The sequence below is a fragment of the Mobula hypostoma genome, chromosome 13 (genome assembly GCF_963921235.1).
Source record: "Mobula hypostoma chromosome 13, sMobHyp1.1, whole genome shotgun sequence".
NCBI lineage: Eukaryota > Metazoa > Chordata > Chondrichthyes > Myliobatiformes > Myliobatidae > Mobula > Mobula hypostoma.
In genome coordinates, this window is record NC_086109.1 from 19,800,564 (window position 1) to 19,812,526 (window position 11,963).

An 11,963-nucleotide genomic window follows, 5' to 3' on the forward strand; every position below is an offset into this window, starting at 1 on the left:
CCACCATAGATGCTGCCTGACCTACTGATTTCCTCCAGCATTTTAGACCATAAGAACATAAGACAAAGGAGCAGAATTAGGCCATTTGGCCCATCGAGTCTGCTCCACCATCCAACCATGGCTGACCCTTTCTTCCTCTCCTCAACCCCATTCCCCAGCTTTCTCCCCGTAACCTTTGATGCCATGTCCAATCAAGAACCTATCAACCTCTACCTTAAATACACCAACAACCTGGCCACCACAGCTGCCTGTGGTAATAAATTGTACAAATTCACCATCCACTGGCTAAAGAAATTTCTCCACATCTCTGTTTTAAAATGATACCCCTCTAACCTGAAGCTGTGCCTTTTTGTCCTAGACTCACCTACCATGAGAAACACCCTTTCCACATCTACTCTGTCTAGGCTTTTCAACATTCGAAAGATTTCAATGAGATCCCCCGTCATCCTTCTGAATTCCAGTGAGTACAGACACAGAGCTATCAAACGTTCCTCGTACGATAACCCTTTCATTCCCGGAATCATTCTTGTGAACCTCCTCTGAACCCTCTCCAATGCCAGCATATCTTTTCTTAGATAAGAAGCCCAAAACCATTTGCAATACTTAAGGTGAGGCCTCACCAGTGCCTTATAAAGCCTCAGCACCACATCCCTGATCTTGTATTCAAGACCTCTTGAAATAAATGCTAATATTGCATTTGCCTTCCTCACCACCGACTCAACTTGCAAGTTAACTTTTAGGGTGCTCTGCATAAGGACTCCCAAGTCCCTTTGCATCTCAGATTTTTGGATTTTCTTCCTGTGTAGAAAATAGTCTGTGCATTTATTTCTACTGCCAAAGTGCATGAGCATGCATTTTCCAACATTGTATTTTGTGTGTTGCTCTGAATGAGCTACTATTGTTCTATGTTGGAATGAATTGATTGAATATTTAAGGACCAAGGAGATAAAGAACCTTCTCCTCTTCCCAATATTCCCATGATAGAGTCAGTGTTTGAACTGTGCAAAGTGACTAAGGATTTTCTTTCTCTCGTTGCAGTCGTTCCAGTCTGAATGATAAATCGGAGGAGGGAATGAGGATCAACTGCAAGAGCTCTCAAATCACCACGGCGATAATCAGCATCCCGACATCACCTAGCATTACACCGGAGGGGGAGAGTCGTCCCCCCATCCCCAGTCAATCCAGCACCAACGTGAATACCACAAGCTGCAATATCGTCAAAGTGTCTGCCTTGTAAAAAAGAACAAAGCTGCCCTAGCTCTCAGTCACCTGACATCCTCAAGATCACATGACACTGACAACCACATGGCAAGGGTCCAAGGAGAAACAGTGGATGAGTCTAATTCCAGTAGTAAGGGTGAGGGTGATCTGACATCACCACGTTTTACATCCTGAAGAACCGGCACCGTGTCAAACAAATATTTATTTCTGTTTCTCTTTTTTTTTTGGTGAGAAGAATATCAGGGAAATCTCCCTGACTCAAGAGGGACCAAGGCTATAACGACTCAATGCGGGGCAACAGGAGAGATTACAGAAGCCAGGTCCGCATTGCTTCATTTTTAAGCACCTATCTTAGGTGGCGTTTAAGACGGATAATATTTATTCACAAACTACGAGTATGACAAGGCAAGCCTGCTGTGAAAAGGGAGACAGGGATCTTTTTTTCGTGTGTGTGTGTGGAAAAGTTACTTTACAAAAAAGAACTGTGTCTCACTGAAGAAGCGATTTAGGCTCCAGATGTCGTTGTAGTCAACTACTTTTTGACACATTTCTAGTGAAAGTCACATTTGGAATAGAAGACCGCTTTTAACTGTTGATGTTGAAGAGCTCATCGGCTATGGTCTTTAGTATCAATAGGAGCTTTCATTTCTGCTATTAAATCCCTGTGACATTTCAGTGTGTGTTGCTTTCAAGAAGCAACCTTGTGTGAACATGGTGTTTGTCGGTTAAGTATAGTCTGTGTGCATAGTTTGAGGAGAATACAATATCCAGCAAATTGGTGCATTCCATGCACTCATTCCTCCCTTTCTCAGTTTCATGCAATTCGCTCTCTCACCTGCGTAGTGTGACTTCATTAGTACTAGTTAGGGGAAAAACCATTTAATGTATTTTGCAAAAAAAAACGTGTGAGTTGAAGACATGGGAACTTGCATTGATCTGAGAATGTGTCGCCCTCTGCTTTTTGCAGAACCGTGAATTTTAGACTTGAATTCGATGGAAGCGTCAGTCAGTATGTTAGTATATTTTGGCTCTGTATAGTTCAATGCCAGTAGGGATCAGATCCTGAGTTCAATGCAGAACAAGGGTAGTTTTTGTTTCGGATTAACGCTCTGGGTGAGTGTGAGTGTGTGTGTGAGTGTGAGTGTGTGTGTGAGTGTGTGTGTGTGTGTGTGTGTGTGTGTGTGTGTGTGTGTGTGTATGCATGCATTTGCGTGCATGTGTGTGTGTGTGTGTATGCATGCATTTGCGTGCATGTGTGTGTGTGTGTGCATGTGTGTGTGTTTGTGTGCATGTGCTTGCGCGTGTGTGTGTGTGTGTGTGTGTGTGTGTGTGCATGTGCGTGTGTGTGTGTGTGTGTGTGTGTGTGTGTGTGCACACGCGCTAAGGTATGGTGGGCCAGAGAATTTATTCCCTTAATCAATGAGATTTCAAGAAAGAAAACTAAAAACAGAGAAAGATAACAGTGGGAACTATAACCGTATAAGACTTAGAAAGAGGAAGAAGGCTTAGATTGCATAAACAAATTCATTCATTATCTCTAGTTTTACCATGATTTTCCACCAGGTAATGCTGAAAATACACAAACCATATCATTGGAGAGGGAAACAAGAGTGATTTTTCCATTATGTCAATGATCTTTTATCGGATGATTGCTTTGAAGTGAGAACCCCTCCCTTCTTGTCGGTTGCAAAGATACAACTAATATGTTGATCCTTTCAGCACTTACTGTGCCATTCTGAGCAGTATGCTGCTTGTGTATGATAGTCTGCCCAGGTGAACTAGTGCGTGAACTTGCAATATTCACGAACTTCAAGGCCAAGTAAGCAGAGACATCCAGTGGGCCATCCTATCTGGGTCTGGTATTGGGCCAAAGCTTGCTAACAGAATATAAATATGATAACAACTACTCACTGTCATGGAGAGCCAAGTTGGATGGAGATTTAAAAGATTAGCAGATACTCTGTGAGTCAAAACTGTCCAAAATCCACTGATTCATTTAACTTGCCCTGCTTGCTGAATTTACATGCTAATTGTCCATCAAAGCTCACTCTAATCGTAAAAAAGCAAATACACTTTCAGCAAAGTGAATAATTATTTTTCACAGTCTCTGTCCGAGTAAGTGAATAATTTAACTATCGATTCACATCCCTTCACATAGTGAATTGTTTGCTGGAAATTTTAAAGATTTTGAACTTATAATTTTGAATTAAGTTTTATTTTTTAATCAGAGATACATCACAGCCATAGATTGGACCAACAAGCCCATACCACCCATTTACACCCATGTGAACAATCGACCTACTAGCATGTCCACCTTTGAAATATGAAAGGATTCTGGAGCACCCAGAGGAAGTTCGTGCGGTCACGAGGACAATGCACAAGCTCCTTAAAGACGGAGGCAGGAATTGAACTGCTGTAATAGCACTACACTAACTGTTACACTACCTGCCACCCTAAAACTTATAATTTCTTTTTTCACTATTCCTTGCATTTGGTTCTCTTTCTCACACTCTCCCAACCAATTCTATCTTCTCCTCAGTTTATTTCCCTCCCTGTTGCTAATTTGACAAATTCATACTACCTTATTCTCCATCTCTCCTCTATTTAGACTTGAAACCTCATTGGTTGAGGGTGTTGAGGAGATCTGACATTGCCCTCCCATTATCTGTTCACACAGTCAGCAAGGTATTGGTGGAGCTGAAAAAAGCGAATTTAGCAACATACCACTGTAAGATGGCCCTCTCCAGTAACTCCAACCTGTTGGTACCCACTGCAGTAGTGAGTCTGTGTCAAACCCTTCCTCTGGAAGGGAAGCCAACAAGAATTGCTTTAAAAAGAAACTTGGTCAAATTAGAAATCATTAGCAAATTGGGGTGGTAACCAATACAGAATGTCTGTCAACACCACACTGGCAGTCAGAGTTATTGAGGAAATTTTCACCAATGCACAACACGGACGTTGGGAAACGTCTGCCCACAAGTCCACTGCATGACACCCTCCAACGCTGACCAGCTAAGCCGGCATTTATTGCCCGTCCCTAGTTGTCCTTGAGAAGGTGGTGATGAGCTGTCTTCCTGAGATGCTGCAGTCCCGGAGGTGTAGGTGCACCCACTGTGCTGTTAGGACTCTGCTACCACATTGTTCCATTATTGTAATCATTCCCAGCTCCTAGCCCAGACTCTGTGCAGCGTTGCTTTCACCCAATCAGGTGACTCCCACTGCAGCTCTTCCCCAACTCTTCACTTGACGCATCAACGTGCAGACGGGGTTCCACTTTTGGACTTGAATCCATATCTAATGGCAGGCTCCCTCCTTGGATCTGAGCAGAAGGCATTAGGTTCAATTGCCCTTGTGTGATAAGATATTGGCCACAGCTATTTTGGGGCATTTTTATTGATTTTTCCACTTAGAGTCATAGAACACTACTGCACAGAAACAGGCCCTTCGGCCCATCTAGTCCATGCCAAACTATTAATTTGCCTAGTCCCATTGACTTCCACCTGGACAATAGTCCTCCCATCCATGTACCTATTCAATTTTCTCTTAAATGCCCAAAACCTCAACTGTTTATTCCCCTCCATAGATGCTGCCTGACTTGCTGAGTTCCTCCAGTATTTTGTGTGTGTTGCTCTGGATTTCCAGCATCTGCAGAATGTCTTGTGTTTAATGTTGATTCCTGTTGGATTTCAGATCATCCCTTTTGGCTGGTCCAACATCCCCTTGGTAATCACCAATTTGTTCCATTGGTTGAGGTACAAAGGACAGGCGGCCCTCTTGAAATGATCCACACTGCGACAAATTCTCCAGTCGGATGGTTTTGCCAAGTCTTAGAGTTGGCAAAGTACTAGATCCATAGAAGATATTGGTTACCTCGACCTGCAGTCCACTTAGCCTCAGACGCCACACTCACTATGACAGAAGAACCAAGGAAAGTCAGCAGTCCATAAAGGAACAGCATTCGCAGAGGAACTCAGCAGGTCAGGCAGCATCTATGGAGGGAAGTGAACATTTCAAGCCAAGACCTTTCATCAGGACTGACAAAGGGATTCCACTCGAAACATTGACTGTTCATTCCTCTCCATAGATGCTGCCTGACCTTCTGAGTTCCTCCAGCATTTTGTGTGTATTATTCAAGACTTCTAGCATCTGCAGAACCTCTTGTGTCTCAGCAACAGAGGAGTGTCTAGCCTGCATTCCCTGATTTGCCATCTGTGAAAACAAGGAATGAAAAAGATAAGCAATTCTCCAGCTAATGGTTAACCAGAGCAAACTGGTGAGCTGGTAGAGGAACTCAGTAGGTCAGGCAGCATCTGTAAAGGGAAGCTGACAGTCGATGTTTTGCATCGAGACCCTTCATCTGGATATTCAATTCAAGTACACAGGGGCTGCCTGACCCGCTGACTTCCTCCAGATGCTTTCTTTTGCTCTATATTCCATTATCTGCAGCCTCATTTGTCTCCGTATCGCTCAAAGGGCCTGATCACCGCAAACACACCTGATCAGCAGCGTCAAGTGCTTGCATTTATTTGACACCTCTAAGGTAGCACGATGTTGCTCAAGGAAGCACTTTATAAGGAGCTTCTGTGCAGAAGACCATAAGGCCATTAGAGATGGGAGCAGAATTAGGCCATGCAGCCCATCAAGTCTGGTCCACCGTTCCATCACGACCGATTTATCATCCTCTCCGACCCATTCTCCTGCCTTCTCCCCATAACTAGTGATGCTCCCACTTATCAAGAAGTGGTTAAGGCGTTCGTCTTGTGATTTGAAGGTCGCTAGTTCGAGCCTCAGCTGTGGCAGCGTGTGTGTCCTTGAGCAAGGCACTTAACCACACATTGCTCTGTAACAACACTGGTGCCAAGCTGTATAGGTCCTAATGCCCTTCCCTTGGACAACATCGGTGACACGTAGAGGGGAGACTTGCAGCACGGGCAACTGCTGGTCTTCCATACAACCTTGTCCAGGCCTGCGCCCTGGAAACCTTCCAAGGCACAAATTCATGGTCTCATGAGACTAACAGATGCCTATTATCAACCCCCACGTTAAATATATCCAATGATTTGGCCTCCACAGCTGTCTGTTGAAATGACTTCCACAGATTCACCACCCTCTGGCTAAAAAAAATCCTCCTCATCAAAGAAGGTGAAAGGAAAATTCTAATGAGTAAGGTGCAACTGGGAGTGGTGAAGTGATGAAATTTGGGAATGCTCAAGTGGTCAAAGTCAATTATTAGAAAGAATAGTCACTGGCTATTAAATGGATTCTGAGGTCCACTTATTCAATCTTCCACTCTGTACACTGTACCCAATCTCCTACATTCCCTCACCAATATGGCAAACTGCCATACTGCCATATTGTACTTACCATGAAGAATTTTCTGTAAGAGGCAACTCGCTTCACAAGATCACAAGACAAAGGAGCAGAAGTAGGCCATTCAGCCCATCAAGTCTGCTCCGCAGCTCCCCCATGAGCTAAGCTATTCATCCACCTAGTTCCAATTTCCGGCTTTTTCCCCATATCCCTTGATACCCTGACTAATTAGATACCTTCTCAGCAGTCAGCCCAGCAGGGTCATGGTGTCAGCTGCCACCGGGAAACATGCGATTTTTACTGGATAATTGTGGGCAAAATCCATCCTTGCAAATTTTTAAACGGGGTTTTCCTCAATTTTGCAGGAATCATCTGCCTGGAAGTTACCACTGCACCCATTCACCACACCAATAAACAGACATCTCTAACCTCTAGTCCAGGGGTTCCCAATCTTTTTTATGCCATGGACTCCTACCATTAACCAAGGGGTGTGCGGACCCCAGGTTGGAAACTCCTACTCTAGATGCTTGTATTTTTATGCCGACATGGTGTTAAAAACACAAGAGATTTTGCAGCTGCTGAAAATCCAGAGCAACGCACAAAAAATTGCTGGAGGAACTCAGCAGGTCTAGCAGCATCTACGGAGTGGAATAAAGAGTCAACATTTCATCCGAGACCTGATGAAGGGTCTCAGCCTACTGTGTCGGCTGTTTATCCCCCTTCATACATGCTGCCTGGCCTACTGAGTTCCCCCAGTATCCTGAGTGTTGCCTATGGTGTTAAAAAAGGCATTAAAAAGAATTAATTCCTCTCAAAGGGTTAATCACTGTTCTGAAAGAGAGAAAAAAACAAGGCAGCCAGTTTGTGAGCAGCAAGTTCCTACAAACAGCGGTCACAAAATCATTGATCTGATTTTACTGATGTTGACTGAAGAAAAAATGTTAACTGTGAGACTGGGAGAAATTGTGCTGTGGAGTCTTTTATTGACTCAAGCAAGCAGACAGGGCCACAAGTTATTATCTCAGCTCTCTCGTTGCTATTGGTTTATGTTCCCACATTCTGAATCAGGTACTAAAGGGCATTGATAGGAGGCCTGGCTGAAAGTTACGCAGTGATATAATTGCCTTCTGCATATTCAGTTTTTCCCATGGAAGGCTGTTACACAGAATGGGAAGAGGAGGAAAACGACAGAACAAAAAAGAAGATAGAATAGATTTATTTTTGAGAGAACTCATTGTTTTACTTCTAGTGCAGCTCTCTTCTATCATTCTGTACAATCAGAATTCAGAATCAGTGGATCAGAAGTAACGCATAAAAGGTGGTGGAGGAACTCAGCAGGTCAGCCAGCATCTATGGAAAGGAATAAACAGTCGATGTTTCGAGCTGAGGCCCTTCACCATGACTGGAAAGGAGGGGAGAAGAAGGCAGAATAAGAATGGGGGAGAGGGAAAGGTGATAGGTGAAGCCACATGAAGTGGAAAGCTAGGAGGTGATTGGTGGAAAAGGTAGAGGGCTGAAAAAGAAGAAATCTAATAGGAGAAGCGAGTGAGCCTTGGGAGAAAGGGAAGGAGGGGAAGGCACCAAGGAGAGGTGATAGGCAAGTGAGGAGAAGAGAAGAGGTAAGAGAGGGACCAGAATGGGGAATGGAAGAAGAGGGAAGGGGGAGGGAAAAATTAGAGAAACCGATGTTCATGCCAGTGGATCAGGTGGCATTTGTGGAAGAGCCTCAGGGGCCCAGGTTGCTGTGCACCAGTGACTAGATTTGAATAACGTGCTTCCTCAACAACACGATCGCAATGCAAGGTCTCAAATTAACAAAGTCAGAATAGGTGATATTATAACAAGTGACCAAAGGTCTAATGAAAGAGATAGTTCTGAAGGCTAGTTTTAAAGGAGGGGTTTTAAAAGGGTGAAGAGAGGCTTGGAGGCATAGGATCTCTATAGCTGAACTGTCCAGAACTAGTCAATTATAAAGTTCTTGGAGACTTGCTGAGTTGCTGGACATCACAGAGAAAGGCCAGCGGAGGTTCCTCTACCTCCCTTTACTCTTTTAAAACGTTGTTTAAAACCTGTCGATCTCCTTCACTCCATCCACAAAAAGCAGGGTTTATCAGTGGCCACCCAGATCAATCAGCCTCCCTGTTCCCATTCTGACGTGTCAGTCCATGGTCGTCTCTACTGCCATGATGGGGCCATTCTCAGGTTGGAGGAGCAATGCCCCATATTCCACCTGGCTAGCCTCTAGGCTGAAGGCATGAACACCGATTTCTCTCTCCAGCCCCACTTGTCTCTTTTTCAATCACCTCACCTCTTTTCTTCTCCTTACTTGCCTCTTACTTCTCTCTCTGACACCCCTTCTCCAATGGTCCGCTGTACTCTCCTATCAGATTCCATTTTCTACAGCTCTTTACCTTTTCCACAAATCACCTCCCAGCTTCTAGCTTGTAGTCCTTCCCCTCTCCCCCCCCCCCACCAACTCCACCTATTCTGACTTCTTCACCCTTCCTTTTCAGCACCGATGAAGGTTCTCGGCCCAAAATGTTGACTCTTTATTCCTTCCCAGAGACACTGCCTGACCTGCTGAGTTCCTCCGGCATTTTATGTGTATAGCTCTGAATTTCCAGCATCTGCAGAATCTCTTGTGTTTCTATTTAAAACCTGACTCTTTTCCCAAGCTTTTACTCATTTGTCTTAATGATGTTAATCTTATGAATTAACTCTTCTTGGGCTTCCAGCCGGGTACAGGTACTGAATTTAATCAACGTTTTGATGACAAACTCTGCCATCTTCATTATGGATGATGCCTGTGCATGTCTAGTCTGGTGATTGTCCATCCCTCTTGATACCTGTACCTGGCTGGAAGCCCGAAAAGAGTCTGTTCATTATATACATCGGGAAGGCACCAGATCCTTGTTAATCTTAGTTTGAGGTGGTCTGGGATGTTGTATTACATTAAAAGGTGTCATGTAAATATTATATGTTCTTATTGCTAATACTCTTTAAGGATAAACTCCTCTGAATGAGCTAGAGAACTATGGGAACATGCACAACCCTGGCCACACACCTCCCCACGTGCAGTTACAGAACTAGCTGGATGGAGCACAGGAAGTGCACCTCCATCACATTTACCTGATGGAGGGGCAAAGTGGGAGTGGCGGGGGTGTAAAAGACAGCACAAGCAACAACAGCAAAAGTAAAAGTCTCTTCAGTAATCAAAATCATTATAGTTCTGGCTGCTACATTTAGATTTCTTGGAGATCCTTTATAAATCAACCCTGAAATAATTAATGTGTGCGGAGCATTTCATGGCACTGGGCCTGTTCTTACTGGAGTTTAGAAAAATGGGTGGGGGAGGGATCTCATTGAAACCTAACGAATATTGAAAGGCCTAGATAGAGTGCCAAGGAGAAGATGTTTCCTATATTAGGAGACTCCAGGACCAGAGGGCACACCCTCAGAATAGGAGGCTCTCCCTTTAGGACAGCGTTGAGGAGGGATTTCTTTAGCCACAGCATGGTGTATCTGTTGAATTCATTGCTAAAGATAGCTGTGGATGCCGAGTGATTGGGTATGTTTAAAGTAGAGATTAATAGGTTCTTGATTAGTAAGGTCATCAAAGTTTATGGGCAGAAGGCAAGAGAATAGGGTTGAGAGGGATAATAAATCAGCCATGACGGATTGGCAGAGCAGACTCAATGGGGCAATTGACCTAAATCTGTTCCTATGTCTTATGCCTTTATGGTCTAATGAAGTCAATGTGGAAGGGCCATTAGAAAACGCCAAGGAAGTGGAACTAGCTGGACTTACATATGACATACTAACATACTAACTTACATATGACCAATATAGATGCAATGGACTGAGTGGCCACCTTCCATGCTTAATCCATTCTGAGCCAAGGTGCAAAGAACAAATTTTCTATCACTGAAGAAGTATTGAGATACATCATGAGCAGATGGTATCAATGTTTTTTCTTTCAGTAAAGTCATTCCTCCCTGATGACAAGAAGTAAAAAATAATCTTCTGCACCCTTCAGTGAGCATTCAGCAAAGAAAACCTGTCTGGGCACAAAATAAATGAGCAAAGGTGGGCTACGGGCTCTCTAACAGAGAGCCAGGAAGCAGGCAATAAGGAAGCAAAGAGACACTTAAGGGGGGCAGGAAGCACAACAAGATTGGACAAATGGATAACCAATGGCAGGGCAGCGGGAGGTGGCTGAAATGACAATAATGCCCAGAATGGAAGTAACTGAATATGACAGTCCTAATCTCATCATAAAAACTCTGGGAGGGAAACAGTACGACACACAGAATATTATGGGGTTTGATCAATAAATTCTTCACAATTCACCTAGTAACAATTTCAAATGGATTTATAAGTAATATGACTCCTGCCACAGTTGCCCAATAGCCCATCTCCTCACTCTAACTCCTACTCATCCAATACCCATATCTCATTCCCATCCTGTCACCCATCTCCAGTCCTTCCCTCTTCTTCCCCCCACCCCCCACGCTCCACTCACTCCCCTCTTCTCTATCTCCCTTCCACCCCCTCCACCACTCCCTTGATTTCAGTAATGCGTGTAAACTTTTTTCAGATGGAAATTTTTGCCCACAGTGAATCGCTCTAGACTTACAATTATGTTGGCTCCAAGAGGAATGGAGGAAGTAAGGGTGGGTTTGCAAGCATTCTCTGTAATACCTTCTCCACAAGGCGAATGCATTAAAATAATAATAAGCACATGCATCAAGACTCTTCATTCACAACTGTGTCTCTCTTCCTGAACATTATGAAGAGTGTGTTGAACTCAATCATGCCCTCCTGATCAGCCCCAATACCCTCTCCACTGACAGTGGTGCATCTTACTCCAATCAGTTGAATATTTTGACACCAGTACAACCCATCTGTAGCATTCCTATGTGATATGTACCTAGACTATTAGTATTGCTTCATGTTCTTGCGTTTTCTGATTTGTATGTATTATTTTAATTAGCTTCATTTTTAATCTTTCTATTGAACCTTCCTTTTGGAAAAATAAGATGAACCATTTTGAAATCTCCATCACAGGAAGACAATGTAGGGAAAGTGCCTATGATCATATATTCTCAACGTCAAATGATCTCTGTATTCATCGTACAGTGGATGAGGTCAATAAACTTGATAGTGATGAGACCTTCTCTCTGTTCTGCCTCTTTAAACCAGACCTGGGTTCCATTTGTGAGGGACTCCACAGCTCTCCTAGCTGGAAGGCAAATGTGGGAGGTTCAAAGGAACATCATCATCATTAACGTCACACACCACCCTGCCTTTGATACACACTCAGTTGGCACTTTATTGAGTACACTTGTACACCAGCTCATTAACACAAATATCTAACCATTTAATCATGTGCTAGTAACTCAATATATAAGAGCATGCAGACATGGTCAAGA

The 11,963-nt window shown here is 43.7% G+C and overlaps 1 protein-coding gene across 3 annotated transcripts in view; it reads left to right on the forward strand.

Moving 5' to 3' along the window:
- kcnd3 (potassium voltage-gated channel, Shal-related subfamily, member 3) overlaps window positions 1-11,696 on the forward strand; it is a 392,845-nt gene extending 381,149 nt beyond the window's left edge. For 2 of the 3 annotated variants that reach the window (XM_063065400.1, XM_063065399.1), the window contains exon 8: window positions 1,039-11,696. In XM_063065400.1, coding sequence (XP_062921470.1) covers window positions 1,039-1,237 — 199 coding nt within the window. In that variant the 3' untranslated portion in view covers window positions 1,238-11,696. The remainder of the gene's footprint in view (window positions 1-1,038) is intronic. The other variant, XM_063065401.1, reaches the window with a different exon arrangement.
- The last annotated feature ends 267 nt before the right edge of the window (window positions 11,697-11,963 follow it).